The sequence below is a fragment of the Medicago sativa genome, chromosome 2 (assembly GCF_051527215.1).
Source record: "Medicago sativa cultivar Bolivia chromosome 2, Bolivia_mono, whole genome shotgun sequence".
Taxonomy (NCBI): domain Eukaryota; kingdom Viridiplantae; phylum Streptophyta; class Magnoliopsida; order Fabales; family Fabaceae; genus Medicago; species Medicago sativa.
This window is the reverse complement of record NC_140750.1, coordinates 58,068,823-58,092,551: the sequence shown is the minus strand read 5'-3', so window position 1 is coordinate 58,092,551 and position 23,729 is coordinate 58,068,823. Positions and strand designations below refer to the sequence as shown.

Below are 23,729 nucleotides of genomic sequence, written 5' to 3'. Positions count from 1 at the left end.
AAGTACTTTTCACGCGCCCCCAATTTTGTCATTAATGTTATGTTTGTTTGTCTCTTTTGAATTGCAATCGTTTTACTTTTAACACTTTGACAATTCACACACTACTCACTCACAACAAACACATTTGCTCTCAAACCTCTTGCGAAGTAAGCGCATTCTCTCAACCTTAGAACCCTAAAATCTTCATCTTCTTCAAATCTTCGTCTATCATCAAATGACATCATCAAGTTCGCAACAAGAAGATTCAGTATCTACTTCACGAATGGTCCCGGAATATGACTACAGAGGAAGAAGCATGAAATTGGAAGAATGGGATTTACAAGTTCAGATAGAGAATCCAGTGGATTTTGATTCTCTGGGTTTTCATAAGTGTTGGATCAGAAGCTACTTTGAAGAGCAAGGACTCATGCATTACTTCAAAATGTTGAATGGACCAACATACGAAGCTCTGGTTAGACACTTCTGGGTAAGAGCAAAATTTTACAACAGAGCAGCATCCCTAGCTGAGGAAAGTCAGATGGTGTTAATGTATCCTGAATTAGAAGGGAAAACAAGAGAAGAAATGGGTCTTGCGCCGTTTGTTGAGGATGAAATCAGATCAAGTATCTCCGGTATTCCAGTAAGAATTACTCAATGGCAAATAGAAGCTGTTCTTAAGGTTGAAGCGTCTGGATATTACTCTGGAATTGATCTTTCAAGTGCTGCTGAACAACGCATTTGGAAGGAAAGAGCTAACTTGGTTATATACAATTCTGAAAAGGAGAAGAAATATGCTGAATTAAACATGGAAACCAAAATGCTTCTGAAGATTCAGAATGAGGATTTGTTTCCATGTGGTGATAATGAGAAACCAAATTTGGCTCAGAAGGTCTTTCTCCAGCACCTCATCAAGAAGGAAAAGGTAAATGTGCCCAAATACATGTTCAAGTACTTGGTAGAGTGTCTGAAACAAAGTCAGCTGCAGGATAAACCAAGGCCCTGGGTTCCTTATGGAAGACTCTTATCAGAGATATTCTATCAAGGAGGTGTCTTGGACAGTTTAAGCAGAGCTCAAGGCTACACAGATCAGATGCTGGATACAAAAACTGGAGCATTCATAAATGCTCAAACTCTCAAGAACATGAAGCTGATCAGCAAGGTCACCAAACTTAGAACTGATCTAAGTGAATCTCATGTCGTGTCTGATCTTATGAGGGATTTTCCACCCATCTGCAAACAGGATCCTATTGAAGTACAGATGAGGTACATCAAGGAACACTATGTGGCAACCAAAGAGGTCATCAGGTTGGATGAGGTACCTGAGGAAATGTATGGTGGTACTGTGCCTCTGGCAAAAAGCAGGAGTGTTAAGAGGAAAATGACCAAAGAAGAATATCTTAAGGTTGAAGAATCTGCAAAGAAGGCAAGACCTGCTTCTGTCAAGCTTAAGATTGGTGGTTCTGCAATGCCATCAATTGAAGAGGTAGCTGAAGACAACAACTCTTGTGCAGTCCTAAGTTCTGGTATTGCCCCTGTACAACCAGCTATACCAAAGAGGAAGAGGAAACCAGCTTTGAGGAGGACCAAGGATTTTCCTCATATCACTTTGACAGCTCAAGCTGCTTCTGATTGGGAGTTAAAGGAGTTACAAGGGAAGAAGGCAGCAGCTGAAAAAGTCTTGAAAATTGCCGCTGAGCTACAAGAGTCTGTAGTTTCAGAAGCCAAGCAACTGTTGCTGATGACCAGTGAGTCTGCTAAAGAGGATTCTGATCCTGAACCCGAGAAGGTAATTAATATATCATCAGATTCCGCATCCACATCATTATCAGATTCTGATGATTCTGATGATGATATACCCTTAGCTCAACTTTTTCAAAAACCAGTAAAAAGCCAGTCAACATCAACCAAAACCAACAAAAAGCCCTCTCAGTCAACTACTTATGAACCAGTTGGTCACATAATTAATGAGAAGTTGGCTGAACTGGCTGAGCAGAGAGAAAGAGTCATTGATACTATCTTTCGCCTTAACCCTCAACCCCTTAACATTCAACCTCTCAACATGATTCCTCCAGAAAATGTTGAGTTTACCTCAGAAAAGGCCTCTGAAACAACTCCAGAAGCAGCTGCTTCTGAAAATGTTGTTTCAGAAAACCCCCATCAACAAACCCCTAAACCACATAAACCCACAACACCCCCACAATCACCAATAGCTACCATTGACCCCCAACTCAACACTCAAACATCAACTTCACCACAACAACTACCAACTGAAATTGAACACTCCCCAGAACCAACTCCCATGGATGTTGACAACTCTCAAGTCAATGTTCAAGCCTCAACCTCTACCGCACACATTGCTTCTGACCAGCCCTCATCTTCAAACACACAAACACACTTTACCATTCCAGTTCCTAACCCTGTTCAAGACCTGGAAATCAGTGATTCTGATCTTGAAACCCTTGAACAACCACCCACAAACATCCTGGAATCTGGATATATTAATGCTGAGCTTCTCACAATCCTTAGTCAAATGCATAATCTGGTGGATCAAAGAAGGTCAATTGATCTCACCAACGCATATGAAGACTCCTGGGCATCTCTTTAGAACCGGGCAGCTGAGCTTATTGAAAATGTAAAGGCTAAGTGCATCAGAAGCAAGGAAGCTTCTGTCAGGAATTTAATGGAGCATCTGAAGCAGAATCTCAGAGTAAGAAGTTCTACACTGCTCCTGGCAAACCAGCCTTTCTTCTCAGAAAAGGACTACTTGACCAGAGAAGCAAGGTTGTGTAAGCTTCTGAAGAAACAGATGGCACAGCAGCAGCAAGAGGCTAAGGAAAGGGAACGGGCTCTTCTCCAGAGGCAACAATACCTTGAAGAACTGTTGAAGACAAAAACTGAAGAAATGGAGAAGATGAAGAAACAACAACAAACCAATCATTAGTTGCACACCTTAGTGTTATCTTTTGTTTGTTGTGTGTTTTAAATTTTTAGTCCTTGCTTCTGAAACCATCTTGTTTTATTTTTCTGAATGCTTAAATGATTCTGACTGCTTAGCTGCTTCCGATATTTGGATATTCATGTTCATATACTTTGGTCTGATTTATTTAGTTAATTTCTTAGTATACTCTCTCATGTTTGAGTTTTTCTCAAATCTTTTTGTCTTTTATGCTTATTTTTATCTCATTTTTTTTTGATAATGACAAAAGGGGGAGTATATGTGACAAGTATTTAAAGGCTCTGAGCCCCATTAACATTAATGGCATTTGAAATTTTTGAAAAACTTCTATCATTTTTTTTACCTTATTGGTATAAGCTATGAACGAACGAAGAAGTATCAAAATTCAAGTAAAATTAATTGAACCATTCTTCTTATCTATAAGTTAATTCTTTCAATGATTCAATTTTTTAAAGCTCTGATATTTTTTATTGTGCGAAAAATGAATTTAATTAACCTGGATAGAACTTAGGGGGAGCTTACAAACCTCACCTTAAAGACTATCAGACTCAGGGGGAGTTTGAGCTTACAAACCTCAGACTCTGAGCTTACAAACCTCAGAACCCCAAAGTCAACTTGTTAATTAGATTAACAACAATTGATCAATTTTAAATACTTTTGTTTGTCATCATCAAAAAGGGGGAGATTGTTGGAACAAAATGTGTTTAACAATGAACCTTAAAGAGTTTTGATGATAACAAGGTATTAAAAATTGTAAATTGGACTAGCTAATATTTGTTCAAGTGTACAGGACCATAATTATAAAGTTACATCATCATTGGTTCTGAATGAGCAAATAAAGAGCAAAGGAAACAACAAAAATTTGAAGCTTGGACGCTCCTGAAGGCAACTTGTTACTGAAGAGAAAAAGCGCTCCTGAAGTTAAGTCGCTTCTGAAGTAAGAATAGTGCTCCTGAAGTTAAGACGCTTCTGAAGTAAGAATAGTGCTCCTGAAGACAAGAAGTCCAGAAGTCATATCATCAGAAGCTGCATCATCAGAAACTGCAGAAGTCATATCATCAGAAGCTGCATCATCAGAAGCTGCCTCATCAGAAGCTATTTCACCAGAAGCTGAATCTCAACTGGATTTGCAAAAGATTCAAGAATTGAAGAATTATCAATGCAAAAGCTGTCTATTGGATTCGAAAACACAAACAAAGGATTAGTGGAATTTTGCAACGGTCATTTCAAAGGTGTTTGAAGGCTTGTGCTTGCAATTTGGACGAAAGCGTTGACATTGTACTTTGTACGAATTGTACAACCACGTTCTCCACTACTCTGTTTTGTGTCCACGCTACAAGACAAGAAAACAGCTCCAGAATACGGTTTCGCCTGCATATATGTTCCTTTGGATAAGGAATGAATTTCAAATTTGTTCTTCATAGGACAACAACCAAATCAGGCAATATATCATTGGTGAAAGATCAAGCTTCAACAACGACTCTTTGGTGTGCTGGCAATTTCACAACGTCTCTTTCACACCTCTATATAAAGGAGTGAAGACTTAGAGTTTTGGTAATGCAAGAACGCTGAACGAAAGACTCACAAGATTTTCACAAGTACCAAACCTCTGCTGAAATTGTTCTGCATTCATTTAGAATTTCTGTGTCTCAAAGTCATATCTTAGAAATTCTTAAGTCCATTGAGTCTGTATCTGATTTGTATTGTGAGCACCTCTGATTGTATATCAAGTGTTCAACCTTAAACAATTTTCTGTGTAATTTTGTTTAGTTAGGAAGTCTCTTGCAGTTGTGCTTGAGCAGGAAGTCTCTTGATTGTGTTCTTGAGCAAAGGAAGTCTCTTGCTTGTGTGCTTGAGCATTGGAAGTCTCTTGCTTGTGTGCTTGAGCATTTGTAATCAGATATTACTCATAGTGAACTCTCCTTGGAAGTGCAAGGGGGACAGGACTACTTCCGGTTTGTGGAAGGAACCTGTATAATTGCTCTGTGTCTTTCTTCTTCTCTCTCTCTGTTTTTTCCGCTGCATATAGATTCTGATAATCACTTCAGAAGCTGTCTCACTTAGCTTCTGATCAGTGTGTTCAGTGTTTAGGAGAAACGAAGAATTTTCCAAAAACACAATTCAACCCCCCCTTCTTGTGTTTTTCTCACCTTCACCTTATTATGCAAGTTTCTGACTGTATACATGTATTTTCCTGCCAAACATAGTTTTAACCATAAATCAAAGCCTTGTTGTATAAGAGAGCATTTGACACTTCCCAGACCGTACCAAGAAATTACAACTCCTAACTTGATCGTTCATGTCATTATAAAATTTAATATACATGAAATTATGCTGAAAAATATACCTAGCACTATCATCCTCGCAATTTAAATTGCGAGGAAATGAGACATACAAAAAGAAAGCAAATTGAGACATTGCTATTTCTCTCTGGAAAGTTGCATAAGAAGATTAAACAATTGCTTACCTTCAACACTAAAATTGCTAATGTGAGAAGCAATGTCTTTTATATTATAGACAAATTTTATCTGAAACTATTGCAAACTCTCATACAATCTGTCCGTACATGAAAACTTGACTCAGATGCGGTCCGATAGTCATCAACACAAAAGTTCTGAAGTAGCATATGCCTTAAAATTCCACCAATTCAACCTCAAGAATTTACAGTTTTGAGTGTGCTCTTCCTTCAGGTTCGATACTTCGATTCTCCCCGGTGCCAGTTTGAGTGGGCTGCTTTCAGGCCCGTCACTTGAGGGGAGCTGCAAGCAGCTCAATGGAGCTACGCCTCCCCAAGGTATGAGCCTCAAACATTTTATAGCCCGGTACTACTATACCCCACTAAAAAAAATCTTTATTCTCATTTCTCTAATACACACACTCTAGACTTTCCTTCTTCTCGTTTTAGTGATTGGAAGGTTGATAACTTCTGCAGTTGTGGAAATTTGAGCCATGTCTACCCTTGCAAAAACTTCTTAGCCTTGGTAAGTTACTTAGTCGCAGATACTCCAATTTCATAAAACCTAGCTCAGAAGCATCATTCTCATCATCACTTGCTACTATTTCTTCTATCTTTTCACAATAATATATCCATAATTTTCTAAGTTTTTGTAAACTGATAGCTGTTGATGATTTCACAAGTGTTCCATGTGAGAGATTTCCAATGTCTCCAAGTTTGGATATATAACCTACAATCAGTAAAATGCTTAGATCTTCAACAATTAATTGCACAAGCAGCTGAAGTAAAAGAAAATCAAACAATAATGAATAGTTACAGAGATGGAAACAATATTCACCATTCGAGAATGGTTTATGAGATAATACTTTTGTTTCAAAAATTTAAATGGGAATAAAGTTTGCAAGTCGAGAGTCAATTATTGAAGACCTTATTACATTAATGTAAAGTACAAATTCACTTCACAATTAATCTAGTAGTATAATTTATGTTTTTCATTGATGTCAGTTATTTATTCCTTCCAAATGATTATATTTTGCCAATTTCATGACCAGAACAATGTATGCATGTGGACCACAATATTATGCCAACCAACAATAGGTTATCACACTCCAACCCAATGTGTCACTCATGTTCCTCCTTAGTTCCCAAAAACTTTTTTTTAGAAATCCTATAATAAATGAATAAGCGAAAGGCAGGGATATATATAAAAGGAAAACAATAACATGAGAAACCCTTAAATCTGTGTTGTTCTGTGCACCTGCCCGACCTTGCTTTCATATTGCATGACCATGCATATGACTTAAAATGCCTTCAGCGAGCATTGGCACAGCCATTTTGCACGGTTGTGCTCATCTTATAACACTGGTTGTTTAACGCGGTGATTCGAAAGGCCATTTAGGTCGTGCTACATCTGTGTTGGCCGTGCAGGCTTCCACTGACTTGCACGTCCATACACATCCTTTTGCAGGTCGTGCATGTCTATTTTCTACTTAGAAGTGATCCTTTTCCTATGTAGGTAGGGCCCTACAGTATTGCTTTACGGGCCCTTGCAACTTAAAATCTTGGCCCTTTTACATCAGAAGCTTATCAAAATGACCCTCTTGTAACTTTCTTCCTTCTAATAGGTGATTTTGTAAAAAGAAGAAATAAATAATGAGTAGGAATCAATAACATTAAATGATATAATTTAAAGGACAAAGACCCTCAATAAATCATACAAACTATATGTTTATTGGAAAATCAAAGACCACTCCAATCTGTCAACAATAGATGCAAAATCAGAATCATGACTACAAGTTAAATCTGTCAACCACTCAAAACCAATTAAATTGATTAACAAATATACAACAGAGGATAGAAAATTTCTTTAGTTTTAAAAGAAATCAATTAATAAGCATTGTTAATGGAGTAATTTTTTACACTTTTAGTCAATTTGTCATATCTTTTAAAATATTAGACTTCAATCATAACTAACAGTCACATAAAATAAATAATTCGTAATTAGTTGATATCGTAACAATGCATCAAAATTAAATTCTTTACAGAAAGTACAGATGAGAATGAAACAATACATTGATATATCCACCAGAATATTCATACAAATAGATGCAAGACAAATTTCTAATGTTGCATGGTTAGAAAAACAAAATATACAAGTACTACAATCAAAATTTGGTATATTTGCAAGAACTAAATGAATAGTTAAACCAAAAAAGAAAAGAAAGGTAAAAATAAAGGGCATGGCTATGAAACTAAGACAGAAATATGGCAGAATACAAAATATTGTGCAAAAGAAATAAAAAAGTCCAATGTGCTAACTCTGAATTACCATTTGGTTGCGAAGAATTACCTACTTGAGCCATCATTCAAATTCAGGACAAAATCAAGCATCCTTAGATTTCTGGATATTCATCAATAAGCCAAAGCATTAATGACTAAAGAAAGAAAACGATGAAAGTTTGATTATAATGAGCTAATCAAAGTTGTACACATTACCGTTTCAGCAGAAAGTTTTTTTATTGTAGTATTAAGGTCTCCATTCCAATGCCATGGACCTTTTGAACCATAAGTCACATGTACTGCTCTGAGCTTTGGTGCGCTCAACACTCCATTTGAGAAAGTTTCTATCATGCGACATTTTCCCACAGATAACTTCTTCAACATTGGAAACTTGAGGCTGTATCTTCCCCAGTAAAATCTTCTCAACTTTGGTAAGTTATACAATCGGAAAAACTCCAATTTCATAAAAACTATCTCGCCAACATCCTTTTCTTTATCACTTGCAACTATTTCTTCTATTGTTTCACAATTATCTATAGTTAACCTCTGAAGTTTGGGTAAATTAGTAGCAATCGATGATGACATAATATTTTCCAATCCAACACAAAAGGCCACTCTCACTCTCTCTAAATTCTCAAATCGCACTGAGGACGGAAATATAGTCCCCAGTATGGAACATTTAAATACTTCAAATACTACAAGGTTTTGAACAGCAAACTGCATCTCAGGTTTGTCTTCACATATAAACTCCAGGCTATGTAATTCAACAAGCAGTAGACTTCTCAACTTCATTGTTGTTTCAGAATTTCCAGTGTGAAAGCTTCCACTTGAGAAAATCTCTGTGAAGGAACTGCATGACACCATAAGATCTTCAAGATTGATAAATCTTTGGAGGAAATTTGATGGAAAGACATCAGACTTATTGTGAAAACATCGCAGGCGAAGTGCTTTTACTGTGTAGATAAGCCTGTGATTAAGTTGACCGTTGCATAACATAGTAACATCCCTTCTGTTTAGAATAAGCTCCCTTAGGTTTGGGACGACCTATATAAATATAATAAAATTTATAAGACCAAATAGTTATATTAAGAAAATAATAATGCTCACTATTTTGTAGGCAGGAGTATAAAATTATAAACTTTTAAGTTAATGGAAATCAGGATGAAAACATGTAATAAAATTAACAAATTAATTTTTGTTTACATTTTCAAAAGAAAAAAGAAAGCTACATCACACCTATCAACTAAAAATAACATTTTTGGCATGCAGAATAATGAGATCAATCTTTACCTTTTCAAATGAAAGAAGGGCTTGTGGATCAATTGGGGCAGGGTAGTTTAAAGATTTCGGCACGAATAGTTCTAGTTGATCACAATGATACACATCCAAATATCTTAAGATAGGCATGCCCAAGGTGTGTAATCCATGGCAGAAGCTTCTAAGTCGTGTTAAACTTCGAAGACGCATAGTTGTTAATTTTGGGAAAACAAGTATTGGAACTGTGTCAGCTATTTCATCCAGTGCAACAATATTTTGTACATCGCACTCTTCTATATGAAGCACTTGGAGATAGGTAAGTTCTTTTGCCACAGAGAATGGAAAAACATGATTAAGGCTTTTACATTCAGCGACTTTCAATTGCCCTAGCTTTTGAAACCTTAAGTTTCCATAAGGATTTCTACTCCATATGTGTTTTAGCAATGGTAAATGCTCCAAAGTGAGATTCCTCAATTGCATTTCCCATCCCATCTGGCTACTAGCTCCTGTTTTAAAATCTTGTATTTCAAATAGAACTTCCAGTGCAGAACAATTGGTTACAATTATTGTCTCCAAATTCAGCAAGTTTTCAATAATATAAGATGGGATTACATTTAATAATTTATTGCAGAATTTAGTTTCTAGATGCTTCAGTTTACAGAAGGAATTTGGAGCAAGTTGATTGTGCCATACCGACTTTAATTGATCCATGTGGGAGATTACCAATTTCACCAAGTTTGGGAATATAACCTGCATTTAACAAAATTATAAATCCTTCTCAGTTCAATCTACAACAAAATTGATCTATAAAGGGTAAACAAACCAAAGTTACAGAGTCAAAGACAGTTCTTACAGCCTCGTTATAGAGCGGTTCCTGAGTTGAAGAATGATAACCCAACTTTGTATCAAAGGAAATAATATCGTCCAACATTTGGCAGTTACTGATCTCAAGATACTGCAGGGTTACGAGTTCTCTTGCAACGACAGATGAGAATATGTAAGCTATGTTATCACATTTGTTAACCGTCAAACTTGTTAAGTTTTGAAAACATGAAAGGCCCGTTAAATTGTCATCCCATAATTTCCAAACATTGATCTTAGACAACTTCAAGGTTTCAAGCTGGGGCGTCCCAACCTATTGATACACGTAATATTGCAAAATTGTTATTTTTTATAATAAGTGATACTGGGGGGAACAACCAAGAATAATCAAGAGGTAGAAGGAATTAATACTAATTACTAGTCTACTCCTCAGTGTTCCTATACGGAAGAAATTAGAAAATCTAGTCGTTAGAATCGGTCAGTGTTCCTTTTATTATTGATAAACCATTAGAAGATTAGAATGTTCATTTTCTTACACTATGCTAGTTAGTAGCACTTACCAAGCTAAAGTTATCAGTTTAGTCAAGAGCATTTGTTTAAGGAGCTTTGGTCAGGAAATAAATTTTGTAAACACATTCAAATTTAGCAATAGGACAATAGCTATCTAGAGATCTAATATATTTTGAATCCACCTCTGGAAGATAATAAATACGCAAAGATACTTAATTTAGTCTAAAAACACAAATAATAATAAGAAGAGACAATTCCTATGTTTACCTTTTGATCGATTAGTGCCACTGGTATATGTTGCGAGTCATCACACTTCTCAACACATTTTTTGTAACTAGTATCAAATGTCAATGGAACAGAACAGAAACTGATGAGACTAGGTAAACATTCAAGTGTAAGAGAACGCAACTTGGGAAACATAATATTGTCAATTTCTTCATTAGCCTCGAATGTTTGATCAGCAATGATTTGTGTGAATAGTGTGCAATCAGTAACTTTTATTTCAAGAAGTTGAGGAAGGTCTTTAACTAGGGAATAACAAAATAGATGTTTCAACTTATCACAGCCTTTTACTTCAATCAATTTCAGTTTGGCAAAAGATTGAATTGGAGTTAAACCATGGCATATTTCTTCCAGATTAAACAGATGTTGAAGAGCCAGAGTCTCCAAGTTGGGGAAGGCGGGATGGAGACCAATGCACCCTATTGAGTTAACAATGTGCTTAAGTTCAGCACTATCTTGAATGCGTAAATGCTTTAATTGTGAAAATCCTTCATTGTTCAACTCATAAAGAACATCTATAACACACTGTAATTGGGTTAGGCACAAATCCTCAACTGAATTCAACAAGAAGTTAAACCCGTGATCCAAAAAAATGTTTGTACTCTTACTGTCTGCCAACTTAAGTATTCTTGAAGATTCTGAAGCACCTCCAGACCATCGCAAAGACAATTTCCACATATCACCAATAAATATATTGTATCTCTCAAGCTTTGCAAATACCTGCAAGTCCCGTGGCCATACTGAAGTATCTTGAATCATTATGTCCAAAGTTGTTAGATGAGGCAGATTTCTTAGCTCTTCTAAACTTGCGTTGTTGCTTTGATCTTTTCTTCTCATGACATTCCATTCAATAAAACAATTGCCCATGTACAACTCTTCCAAGCATGTTAAGCTTGAAATAAGATTTACAGGAATGAATCTAAGTCCAGAACAGTTAGTTAAATTCAACATTCGAAGATTAACTAGTTGTCCTATTTCTTTTGGGAGCTGTATAATGTCAGATCTTTCAAGGCTGAGAATCTCTAAACTTTTCAACTCTGCAACTATTGATATGTCTTCTAACACACATCCAGCAAGAACCAATGTTTGAAGTTTTGTCAAGAGACAAAGAGATGGTGGTGGAGAAGGGGTAAACAACATTCCATATAACCTAATGACCTTTAGCTCTATCATCATGCAGAAGAAGTCATCGGGGACTTTCAAATAATCACCTATATTCTGAAGTAGAAGCAGCTTCACTTCTGGGCACTCAAGCTTCTCAGGAAGCTTGTCAATATAAGACCAAGGCATAATGATTTGATGGCATTTTCGAAGTTGATCCATCTCTGGCCATTGTTTTATCAAAGTGAACCTTTTCACCCCATATGATGACCGAGTCCTAGATGCAATCGTTTTAGCCACGTCTCTTACAACATCATGAATTCTAACCATTTCAATTTCAGACTCAAGTAACAACGAAGAGGCCTTGAGGTCGTTTATTAATTTGTAGTATCTAGTTCTTGCATCTGTCAATGAGTGAGAGTGTTTGTATAAGCCCAACCCCCAATAAGATAAAAACAGTGCTCCAGTGTGGAGGTAGTCTAGTCCAAAGGAACCAATGAATAAGAATAACAACTTCAGTTCCTCACTCTCTAAACAGTTATAACTCAATTCCAAAGTAGAGTAAACTTTCCTATGCAATCCTTCATGATCAAATCTCCCTAATTCATTTAAGGCATCCTTCCAATAAGAGACATGCTTTTTTCTCAAAGCCTTTGCCACTGTAACGATCAAAAGGGGCAAACCAGCACAACATTTGGCCACTTCTACAGCAATTGGCTTTATATCAAATTCTTGAACAACATCACCTGCCATTTTCTCAAACAATCTCCAACTATCCTCCTCAAGTAAAACTTCAAGTCTGAATTCTTTTTGAGTGCCCATCTCACAGTTCAACACATTGAGATCTCTGGATGTCAGCACCAATTTGCATCTTTTGTGATCATCGCCAAAAGGAATTCCCACCTCTGTCAAATCAATTCTACCCCAGATATCATCCAAAATAACAAGAATATTCCTCTCTTTGCTTATTCTTTCACGTAATTGTCTTGCTCTTCCCTCTTCTGTCTCTTTATTAAATTGTAGATCCAAGGCATCAGCAATTTGGCCTTGAATATTTTCAACATTTGGAGATCCAGTTATGGTTGCCATAACTACAGCCCCAAATGACCCATCTTTCTCTGCTTGCCAAGCTAATTCTTTCACTAGTGTTGTCTTCCCCACACCACCCATCCCATACACCCCAATTATGAAGATGTTCGGATTCTTCAATTCCATCATAATTTCATTAAGCATTGATGTTCTAGATTCCAGAGCCTCATAACCTCTAGCAAATGGTGTGACTGTCACTTGAGAAGCAGCACGATAAGAAATTCTGTCAAATTTTCCTTTTGCTAGGACTTCAGAAATATCCTGTATCATCTTTTTGGTCTTCCTGCTCAGCTGGTGCCTTGTGCACAGATTGGGAAAGTGTCCGACAGAGCACTGAGATTTTGCATGTCCTTCACTGTCAATAAGTTTATTAGCCTCAACAACTGTGTTGTCCACTTTTTTAAGCCAGTTCTGGACAATATCTTCAATCTCTTCTCCGTTCCTTCTGGCCTCATCAACAGTGTGTTGCACACTGTCTTTTACTCCCTCCAGATTTTGGACATCCATATTCATCCTTTTAAGGTTGCCTTTGTAGTAGAGTATGTAACCAAATTGACGTCCGATAGGTGCAACCATAATTTCAGCAATTTTAGCAACAACTGAAATAATAACATCCATGGCCACCCCTTTGCTAGCTGCCAGTTGAAAAGAAACAAGGAATTCAGTCAATAAAAAACAAACTGAAAAGATAGTCTGGAATTGGTCTCAACTATTTCTTGGGTTTATTTGATATTCCAGCATCTAATATATAAGTAGATGTTTATAATTGTAAACTTTATGTATAAAATTATCTTTTAATTGTAGAAATTTCTCAATTGAAATAAAAATTTAATTTCTTATTAGATTTAATTTGTATGCAATGCTAGTGTAAAACTTGTTCAATCACATGTCATGAGTCCGTTAATTTTCCAGTTTAAAAAAGAAATGCAAAGAGAAATGAAGAATTTAGAGCAATGGATGTAACAGAGGAAGAAATACAACACGAACATTCACAACATTGAACCGAGTTATTTAAGAGCTTCAATCAAAGCTTGGTGGTCATGATCTTACCAATAAGCTTGATTTCATTACCTCTCAGATCAATCTCCTTTTTGCTTCTTGTTAACAACAACCTCCTCCGCATGTTTAGCATAGGCAGTTACAACAATCACCACCATAACAACAAATACTATCTTTGTCAAATAAGGACCTCTTTTCCCTTCACCAAAACCCTAATTCCCACTCTGTCCCCGTTGTTACTTATGTGTTTCGTAACAATCTTATTGCTTCTATTGCTGCTGATGGTTCTGTTTCTCAAGCTTCTCCTCTTTTTTCCGAAGTGGTTCCAAAGGAAAGTGCCCCACCTAAGACAAGAGAAGTGGTGGCCTAGGAAGCCTCAACAAACTCTGTGGTGTTTCTCCCGAACTTCAGGCCATTGTTGGCAAGCCAGCAATGCCAGGGACTGAGATTGTGAAGCAACTACGGGCGTATATAAAGAAAAACAATCTCCAAGATCCTAGCTAAAAGGAAGATAAATTGCAATGATGAACTGTGCATGGTGTTTGAGACAGACTGTACTGATATGTTCAAGATGAACAGGCTTCTGGTGAAACACATAATCTCCCTCGAACCAACCAAAAATCCATCCCCAAAGAAACAGAAGGTAGAAGTGGAGGAGGGAACAAAAGGTGCTGAACCTGATCCTTCTGTAATAATATCTGATTCACTTACTAACTTTTACGGCATTAATGAAAGGGAGATGCTACAGAAAGAGGTTCTGAGATGTATCTTGGAGTACATAAAGGTCAACCATCTAGAGGATATGTGAATCGTATGGCAATAATGTGTGATGCAAAGATTCAGGAGATCTTTGGCTGTGAAAGCAAAGCATTTCAGCATTGGGGATACATGAAGTTTTGGGCTGTGATCATATTTTTAGATCATGTCATCATGAATGATGCTGACAACATTCTATGTGTCAGATTGAGTGGTCCATATTCCAGTATAGTACGAGCTGATCTTGACTACATGTTGATATGGTAATGTAATTTGACTATTAGACTTGTGTCCATAGTTTCATAGTAGTCACCCCAAATGTGGGATAACAGGATAGCGTTTAGCGATATGACATATAGCGGTCACCGATATTTGATTATTTTTTAAACAAATTATATGAATAATGGTATAAAGTATAAACAAACTTATATATTTCTAAAAATAACTTATTTAATATAAAATTAAATATAACACTCAAAACACCAAAATAGAAAAGATAGAGGAACAAATAAAAAAAAAATCATAAAACAAGAGAAACCATAAAACAAAAGAAAACAGAGAAAGGAGAAGAGAACAGAGAAAGCATACAACAAAGTCAATTTGGTTTTAAAATCCCCAAAAAGCCTTAAAATCAATTTAGAAATTTGGAAACCATACAAAATGTTTTAAAAACAGGGTCAGATTAGAAATTTGGAAACTACTATGCTTAGTTTGTGTTGATAACTGATGGTACAGGGACAACTTTAATTTTGGGAATGGCTTTTTGTTCTAAAGTTTGGTGGTTTATCTTAATCTGCACTTAGGTTAGTGTGACATGTTGGTATTCTGAAATATGTGTAATGCTGTGATACCATATCAGGTTTTTATACTAGGCTTAATTCATCTTACAAAGCCGGCTTGTAAGGTGAGGAGTGCCTCTATTAATAAACTCTATTTAGGCCTTATCGTTAATCTATGTGTAAGTGTTGATCTGAATAAAGGCTATTTCTAAATCTAACGGGCCAAATATAATAAATTAATACTAAAAGTATATTATTTTTCACAGAATACATTATCAAGCTTAAATAGGAAGCTGATCAAACCTTGTTACAATTTGAAAGCTAAGCGCAAAGAAGCCCAAAATATGAAAACCGGTTCACTTAATTACTAATAATTATTCACTTAATATTCTGACACCAGGAATTCCTATAGCACCAACAGTAAAGTTCATTGAAGGGGATAAGAGTAAGGAGTACCACGGTAGTTGTTGATGATGGATGAGCAGGAGAATGTTAAGGAAGAGTAAGAGGGAAAATTGAGACGTGTGATGAAGAGAACAGAAACATCACGAAGCATTGACAGTGGCAGAACCCACGCTGTTCCTTTTTTTCTCTGATACTAGTTGGTTTGATTTGATCTTCTCTTTTAAATGGTATATTTGCAACAAGCTTAGTAAGTTTTACCTTCGGGGAGGGAGGTGTCAAGATATGCATTAGATTTAAATTAAATTATGTTGAGTAAATACCTCTACGTTAAGATTTGACTGTAATCACTTGGTTATAAATAACAAGGCTAAGAGTAATTTCGCTCAAGCAATTCAAATCATCTCATTCAACACGGACTATAAAAAATAAAAACAAATTTAAACTTTTTTTTGTTGATGGAAAAGCAAATACCTTAAAGCTTCAGGTAGTATGTTAAAGCTAGCAACTAGCAGATGCAGACAATATTTTCTCGTGCTCTTGCGGAACACAATTGACAGGTCTATACAATGACAAGAGCAGACAAAGGGTGATTAAACACAAATTATCTGCACTGATGTAAATAATCAAAAAAGATAAACCATTACTGATTTTGTAAAATTAGAAAGAAAAAAAAAACAGACAACAAAATAAGGAAGAAAATTACCTCTAAATATGCTTCACACTTTTTTTGGAAACTCTCTTTAATATAAGGAACTTCTCTTCCTTCCATCTCTTACATGTGATGTAAGCAAATTCTTTTATTAATCCTATGGTCAATGGTCTTGCTTCTTGTGTGTTGCAGTTATTCATCATATGGTCTGCTACATGCTGTTTTTCTTAATGTTTTTGCGTCACATACAAACTTTTCTTGCAAGTTTCTTGCGCAGTCATTATTCTATCAAACTATAGTACAAAGGCCCTCCTGAAACTAGTGCTAATATAATCAACCTTGCCTATAAAAATTCATTTTATACGAAAATCAGTTGACATCGGAGAACTCTGCATGCAAGATTGTATTTGACTTTGCTATATTACTTTGAATTGGAAGTTTTTGATTCATAATTTGATAAATATTGGTGACACTATACCAAATCTGTAATAATGTATTGCACATACAATGTTTAAAAAACCATACAAGAGATTGAACCGGTAAGCAATACGGGTCATAGTTTAGTTGGTTCAATCACGATTGAACCAAATAACAAATAAGAAAATAATGAAAAAAAAACCAGTTGAGCCAACTGCAGTTTAAACATATTTAATCTTGGTGTTATCTAATTCAATTTCAACCAGATTGCAATACAACCGAAATGAAACCAGCAGGTTAACTGATCAATTCCCGATTCAATCGGTTGAACAGACTGATTTGGAATCTGTCTAGTTTATAAAGCAATCCTAAAATGTAATGATTTTAATCTATTAGAATATAAAATATTCATTGTATAAATTATTAGTATATTGTGTATCAATTAGAGATAATTTTGGCGCAGGTTAGACATCATTGTATAAATACACGTTACAGCGTAATGAAACAGTCAAAGAAAACAATTCTTGCATGGTATCACCGGCCTCCTTTGGCAACCCTAATGATTTTTTTTTCTCCCTATCTCTTCTTCCCCAAAGCGGGGCTGCCTCCCTAAATTTTTTCTCTCACTACCTCTCCTTCCCTAACCCTAATTTTTTTTCTTCCTACCTCTCCTGCTTCCCTCACAACCATCTTCAACCTTTTTTCTCACTTGGTTTCTCTCTCCAAACATCATCATGTCTGATTCCGAAACCCCACCGTATAAACAATCAAAGACACCACCCGAAACCACCATCACCACTAATAATAATAAGTTTTTATTTACAAAACAAAATTTATGGGGTTGTTATCCCTAACCTGTATGGTTGAGAAGCAATCGATTTCGGATATGATTAATGAAACTCATCTGCATATGTTTTAGCCAAGGGGTCATGTACCAGGCAGTGGAAAGGACAGATTGGGGCAAGTAACCACAAAAAAAAATGATAATAAACAGAAGGGAGCAAGAGGAGGTCCTCAAAGTGATGTACTTTCTCTCACAATGACATAAAATTCTGAAATAGCTTTCATAAGAAATTTGATTATTTACCTATTTTGAGTTGGCCGTTTTCTATGTATACCAATTTAATTTCAAATCAGTACGACGCAACTTTTGAACTTGAGTTCAAAAAGCAACACAACTCAAACATGCACTGATTGTCTTATATACCATTGAGAAGAGTTGCTACATTATTTTTTGTGTGAACAAATCTCATTTGCGCACAACTGTAGAGAGTAATCTCGCATATCAAATTAGACCGTAACAGATGACAATGTTCTCCCTCAAAAAATTTAACATGAAGCTGTCACTTTTATGAAAAAGAGATTCATTTGTCAAAAAGAAAAAATGGAAAAGAGATTCTTGAATATTTTGACATGAAGATGACAATGTTTTCAACAAGTACTTCCACCAGTGTCGATTACAAGCAAAACTAACCAATGTTACAAATATTATTATATATTTTGAATTTAGTAACTAAAAGACTCAAATTAGCCACTCCCTAATTTGGATCAAATCAATCCCTACTTCATACATATCTGGGTCATCTAATTGAATCTCATCATGTAGACATAAGCATCAATTTAGAAAGTGTTGCACAGAAAATACACTCAAAAGAAAATACATCTCATTTGGAGTAATATTAAAAGGACATAAATTATGCTGTTTGGCTATTAAAAAATTCACAACATGGTTAGTTCAAACTCTCCTTACTAGTTAATCATATAGTTCCATTAACTGTGCTCGACATAAACTGCCTCCGTCGAACATAGGCCCGACCGTACAAAATGTTCTGTGTGGTCGTGCTCGTCATTTAACACGGTAATTCAATTCAGGTCCTGCTGCTTGTGTGTTGGTTGAGTACTGTAAGGCCGTGCACATAAGTGCAGGCTTTCAGATGTGCATGTCTGGTTTCTGCCAAGAATTTATCCTTTGGCCATGCAGGGCTTGTGCAGACCCTTGCAACTTCAAATCTTGGCCTTTTTACATCCAAAGCTTTTCAAAGTGCAGTAATGCACTCTTTTATACTATTTTCCTTCTCATATAGCTAATTCAAAAAAAAAAATATGAGGAATAAATAATGAGAAGGAATCAAAAACCAAGAAATGTATATACTTCCGAAACATAAAAAGTTCCCTGGGTTTTAAAAGAACTTTACTGGTATTCACTTTCAATGTAAAGCTATTTTTACAACAACAATGCATTAAAATTAAACTCTTTTCACAAAATACATATGAGAATGATAGAGAAGCTGAGTATACTGCTGCCGCAAATGCAGCAAAGGAAGGTGTTTGGATCAATAAGTGGATTACTGAATTTAGCATAGTCCCTAGCATGGTGGATCCGATTGATCTCTATTGTGATGACAATGGTGCCACTACACAAGCTAAGGAGCCTAGATCTCACCAAAAGTCCAAACACATACCTAGACTCTATCAATCACCTTATGGAGTAACATACTTAAAAACAATATTTAATGAATAACATTTAAAAGCAATGAACCAGTAACATATACAAAAGAATAGTTACAAACCTGTAGTATAATACTACAGTATCTAGTTGTTAAGAAGCCTTTATCCATTAAGCCAATCTAGTCAAACCAAAATGATCATCTAGTCAACATGTGAATTCGTTGTGATTTATAAACGCATGTGTAATCAAACTTACTATGAATTCTGCATATTTCAAAATTAGTTTAGACTTAGCAATGGCTTCTTAGGATGGTTATACCAACAATAATTATAGATTTATAGTTCAGTACAGTTTATAAAGAAACAAGTTTATTTTCGTTTACTATTGTTAATTTCTTTTGATTCAAAGAAAACTCAAGCTGATTGACACTAGAAAGTTCAAGCATTCTTTCGGATTATGGGCTTAAGTTTTTGTTGAATCAGCTGAGAACATGTGCTTTGCAAAAATACAATGTGTTAGAAATGTGTTTTATGAACTGAACGTGGCAGGTTTTCCACAATTAAAGCATTTGTGCATTCAAGATGGTACTGAACTGAAGTACATCATTAACTCAATGAGGTTGGTTCATCCTTACCCTTTACCCAACTAGAGACTTTGTCTCTTCAAAATCTGCTTAATATGGATGAAATATGTCATGGGCCAATTCCAGTTCAATCTTTTACCAAACTAAGATATTTTAAAGTCAAAGGTTGTGACAAATTGAAGAATGTCCTCTGGTATTCCCTCGTTGAAGACCTACCTCGACTTCGTGAAATAAAAATTTCTGATTGTAAAATGATTACAGAAATCATAGTTGTCTTGAACTTCAATGTTTGCGTAGTTTCATTAGTTTATGTTCCGCGCCATTATCAGTTGATAAGAGTCTCTAAACGAGTGGTGAAAATCATGATAGTACACGGTGCATGCGTGTGGCATTAATCGATCAAAAGATACAAACATGTTTTAATGCTTGTACTTCTCTATTTGTCTTTTTATAACACACAGAGTGCTTTAAGGTAGTGTTTCAGCAGAGGTAGATTTAAAAAAAATTTATGTTTACATACTTTTTTTTATAAAAGGACATCTATTTTAGGTGGATTCTAGGGTGAACCATCAATTAAGTGGTTCACCTGTGGACCACTTTTATATACCATCAAGATATATTTAAAGGTTTAGATGAGCTAGAAAATAAAAGGAGAATACGTGCATCTTTACTCACACAATCCTTTTCCCCACCTTCTCTTTTTTTTCTCTCCTCCTATCTCTCTCAATGTTATCATCAGATTCAAATCTGTCAACCCAAATTCGAGCCACCACCACTGGAACTGCCTAACCCACCGAGTCTGAAACCTTTGGTTGAAGGTAAAAAGTCAGAGATAAAACACTTAAGGGAAAAAGGATTTTCAATTGGGTCTCTTTTGCTCAAATAATGGCTGAGATTTAATTCCTTCAAATAAAATGACCGAGATTCAAGAATTGTTTCATTATTTTTCCACCAAGGTTATTGTTTCTAAGTTCTATTCTTTTTACGGAAATTTTCATATTCTTTGTGACAATATGATTTGATGTTTATCATCAAATACATGTGATTCAAATATAAAGCAACAATAAATCATAATAAATCGAACAATTAATGTATTAGAATATAGTGAGAAGATAGCTTGGAGAGCAAGCTATCTAGATAGCTTGGAGAGCAAGCAAGTTAGTTAGAGTTAGTTACACAACTAAACTCTATATATAGGAACACTCTTGTATCATTTCTTGATCATCTTTAATCAATCTATTCATTCTCTAATGAGTTCCTTTGAGTATCTCCCTCATGAGTACTCTTATGCTTGCTATCTTGCTTACATCTATGACTTCTCTCCCTATGATTCCATGATTTCTAACATAATGTATGAACAAAATAACTAGTTGACAAATGGAAATTGAATGATTACTATATGAACAACATATGACTGATTTGCTCTCTCTGTTACGAAACTTAGTTCTCATGTTTTTCTTTTAAAAAAACTAAATTAAACTAGGTTTGGTAAATCTCAACTTGCAAACAATGCTAAAAACACGTTTCAGACAAAAGTCCCATTTTGGATTGCAGAAAATGCAGCATGAACATCTGAGAGGGAAGAAATTTGGTAGGGAAGAGAGCGCACATGCAACGTGCAAAGATCCAGTGTGGTGATGAATAATTAAATCGTGTGGGTCTATTTAATCTAAAGGTTAAAATTAGTGGTACAACGGTGAGGGACTTAGTTGGACCCTCACCCTAGAATCCACCTCTATTTTATATGATTGTTCCAATACCTCTACTTTGATTAACATGAAATAAATCAATAACATAACAATAACAAACAAATGCATGATCAGTACACACTATTTGAAATGCATTAAAGCATATGCAGTGAAATATAATACCTCATCCTCAGATTCATCAGAGGATTCCTCCGAACTACTTTCCTCCTTCTTTACTACCTTCAAGGCCTTTTGCTTGGCGGCAACCTCTTCTACCTTTTGCTTATTTGTACTCACTTCCTTGACTTCTTCCTCAGCCTGCCTCTTGCCTGTATCAAAGTCAAAATAGCCCAATAAAAAAATCAACATCAGAACATCAAAAAATAGTCAAAAAAATAATCAGATAAAAAAATTCACTTTTCATAAATTCAGTTCAACCAATCAACAACTCTGTAACATAGCACACCATAACATCAAATAAAATTGAAGGAGAACCAAGCTTCCAGTTTTTGGTAAAATCAGTTCGACCCTATATAATCAACATCAGAACAACTCTATAACATAACAATACAACATAATTAACATCAGACTATAAAAAAATTGGGGGAGAACCAAGCTTCATCTTTTCGTGAAATCTGTTTGACCAATCAACGGCTATATTAACATTGACACACAATACATGTAGAACCTAACTTCATAACATAAAACACCAGTAAATCATATAAATGTCTCAATGGACAGAAAAAATAATCGACACTCAAAACTCATGAATCAAAACTAATGAAATTCAAGTAAAATAAAGTAAAAATAATACCTTCAAAAAACCAAGTTTCAAAAATCAATTAAAAAACTCGGAACATAAAAATCATATGGATGAAACTATGAGCTAAAAAAATTAATCAACACTTGAAATGTTAAAACCCATGAATCAAAAACAATAAAATTCAAATTAAACCAAGTAAAAATATCATCTCTAATCAAAATCAACCCTACTAAATTGAGTGAAAGAAAGATAGAGCTCTAATTCTCGCACTCAAATCATTTCAATTTCGCCAAATTTCGAGTGTTCGAAATTCCACCAAGTTTCTGGAGAAAGATAGAGCTATGCGCACAACAGAATGAGTTTTAAGACTTACAATCCAACCGGCGGAACCTAATCAACGGCAAGCAAGACTCAGCGCAGGCGAGGGATAAATCAGAGGAGTAAATGGTGGCGGGCTTTCAGCGAGGAGATGATCCAGAAGGGAGGGGATGAGGAAGGAAGAAGAGAGAGGAGGAAAGTTCAGAGAAAGACAGGTGAAAGGGTAAATAAAAAATGGACTTGAATAGATGACAGAGATAAATTCTGCTTTGTTGGAAAATGAAGAAAAAGTAATGTGGGAGACAAAATGGTAAATGCATATAAATGAGAGTAAATGCATGTTATTTCCGATGCAAACAATAAGTTGAAGGGAATTTGAAATTCAAATCTGGAAGAGGGAGGGCGCCAGATTTTTAGGGTTAGGGGGTATGCATTACGTACCTTTGGATTAGATATAAAGATTAGTAATTGCCAAATGTTGGAGGACATATTTGTCACAGCTGGAAAGTTGGGCACCCTTCCTTCACCTCAGAAACCATTCTCCTATGATAAAGTGATCACTGTCTCCAACTATGTAAGTATTGTTTTACTTGCTTGTGAAGTTAATTGTAAAAGATCTAAGCATATTACCGATTGCAGGCTATATTTCCAAACTTGGAGACATTTGAAATCTCCCACATGGAACACTTGAAGTCAGTATGGAATTATCAACTAGCTCCAAATTCCTTCTCCAAACTGAAGCAGTTGAAAATTCAATTCTGCAATAAATTACCAAATGTTATTCCCTCATATGTTCTTGATAAATTACAGAACCTAGAGACAGTGATTGTAACTGATTGTTTTGATATGGAAGTTGTATTTGAAACACAAGGTCTAAAAGCACAGACAAAACTGGAAATGCAATTGGGAACTCTTACTTTGAAACATTTACCGATTTTGAAACACATATGGAGTGGCAGTCCTGATGAAAGCTTCAAGTTTCCAAATCTCTGCCAATTGACAGTTACTAAATGCAAAAGCCTCAATAATGTTTTTCCACTTTCTGTGGCTAAAGAGCTTCAGCATCTCGAAGGGATTTACATAGAAGAGTGTGGCATAGAGAATATTGTAGCACATGATGAAATGGCTGACACAGTTCCAATACTTATTTTTCCAGCATTAGCATCTATGAGTTTTAGGGATTTAATGTAAC

The 23,729-nt window shown here is 35.6% G+C and overlaps 1 protein-coding gene, 1 long non-coding RNA gene and 1 pseudogene across 3 annotated transcripts; 1 reads left to right on the top strand and 2 right to left on the bottom strand.

The window, feature by feature from the left end:
• Positions 1-5,984: 5,984 nt before the first annotated feature.
• LOC146949270 (putative disease resistance protein At4g27220) lies at positions 5,985-13,362 on the bottom strand. 2 transcript variants are annotated; one of them, XM_085745346.1, is made up of 7 exons: positions 10,527-13,362; positions 9,781-10,062; positions 8,961-9,677; positions 7,887-8,714; positions 7,745-7,791; positions 6,649-7,008; positions 5,985-6,120 (listed from the first exon to the last, which is right to left on the bottom strand). In XM_085745346.1, exons 1-5 carry the CDS (start codon positions 13,347-13,349, stop codon positions 7,774-7,776), a joined length of 4,668 nt encoding a protein of 1,555 aa, XP_085601472.1. In that variant the 5' UTR covers positions 13,350-13,362; the 3' UTR covers positions 5,985-6,120; positions 6,649-7,008; positions 7,745-7,773. The 2 variants fall into 2 exon arrangements, with proteins under 2 accessions (XP_085601472.1, XP_085601473.1); XM_085745347.1 differs by having other exon boundaries at positions 6,649-7,005.
• Positions 13,363-13,684: 322 nt separating this feature from the next.
• Positions 13,685-14,784, top strand: LOC146949269 (uncharacterized; annotated as a pseudogene).
• Positions 14,785-19,236: 4,452 nt separating this feature from the next.
• On the bottom strand, positions 19,237-22,808 carry LOC146949268 (uncharacterized). The gene is made up of 3 exons (XR_015025396.1): positions 22,593-22,808; positions 21,640-21,785; positions 19,237-19,363 (listed from the first exon to the last, which is right to left on the bottom strand). It is a non-coding gene; the product is annotated as an uncharacterized LOC146949268 (long non-coding RNA).
• Positions 22,809-23,729: the final 921 nt, after the last annotated feature.

Bases quoted from the DNA above. Each gene is read 5' to 3' on its own strand.
- LOC146949270 (XM_085745346.1), bottom strand. From the start codon at position 13,349: ATGGATGTTATTATTTCAGTTGTTGCTAAAATTGCTGAAATTATGGTT. The intron at 10,063-10,526 runs GTAAACATAGGA...GTGTATCAATAG, and splicing joins TGGCACTAATCGATCAAAAG to GTTGGGACGCCCCAGCTTGA. The intron at 8,715-8,960 runs GTAAAGATTGAT...ATATTTATATAG, and splicing joins CCCTTCTTTCATTTGAAAAG to GTCGTCCCAAACCTAAGGGA.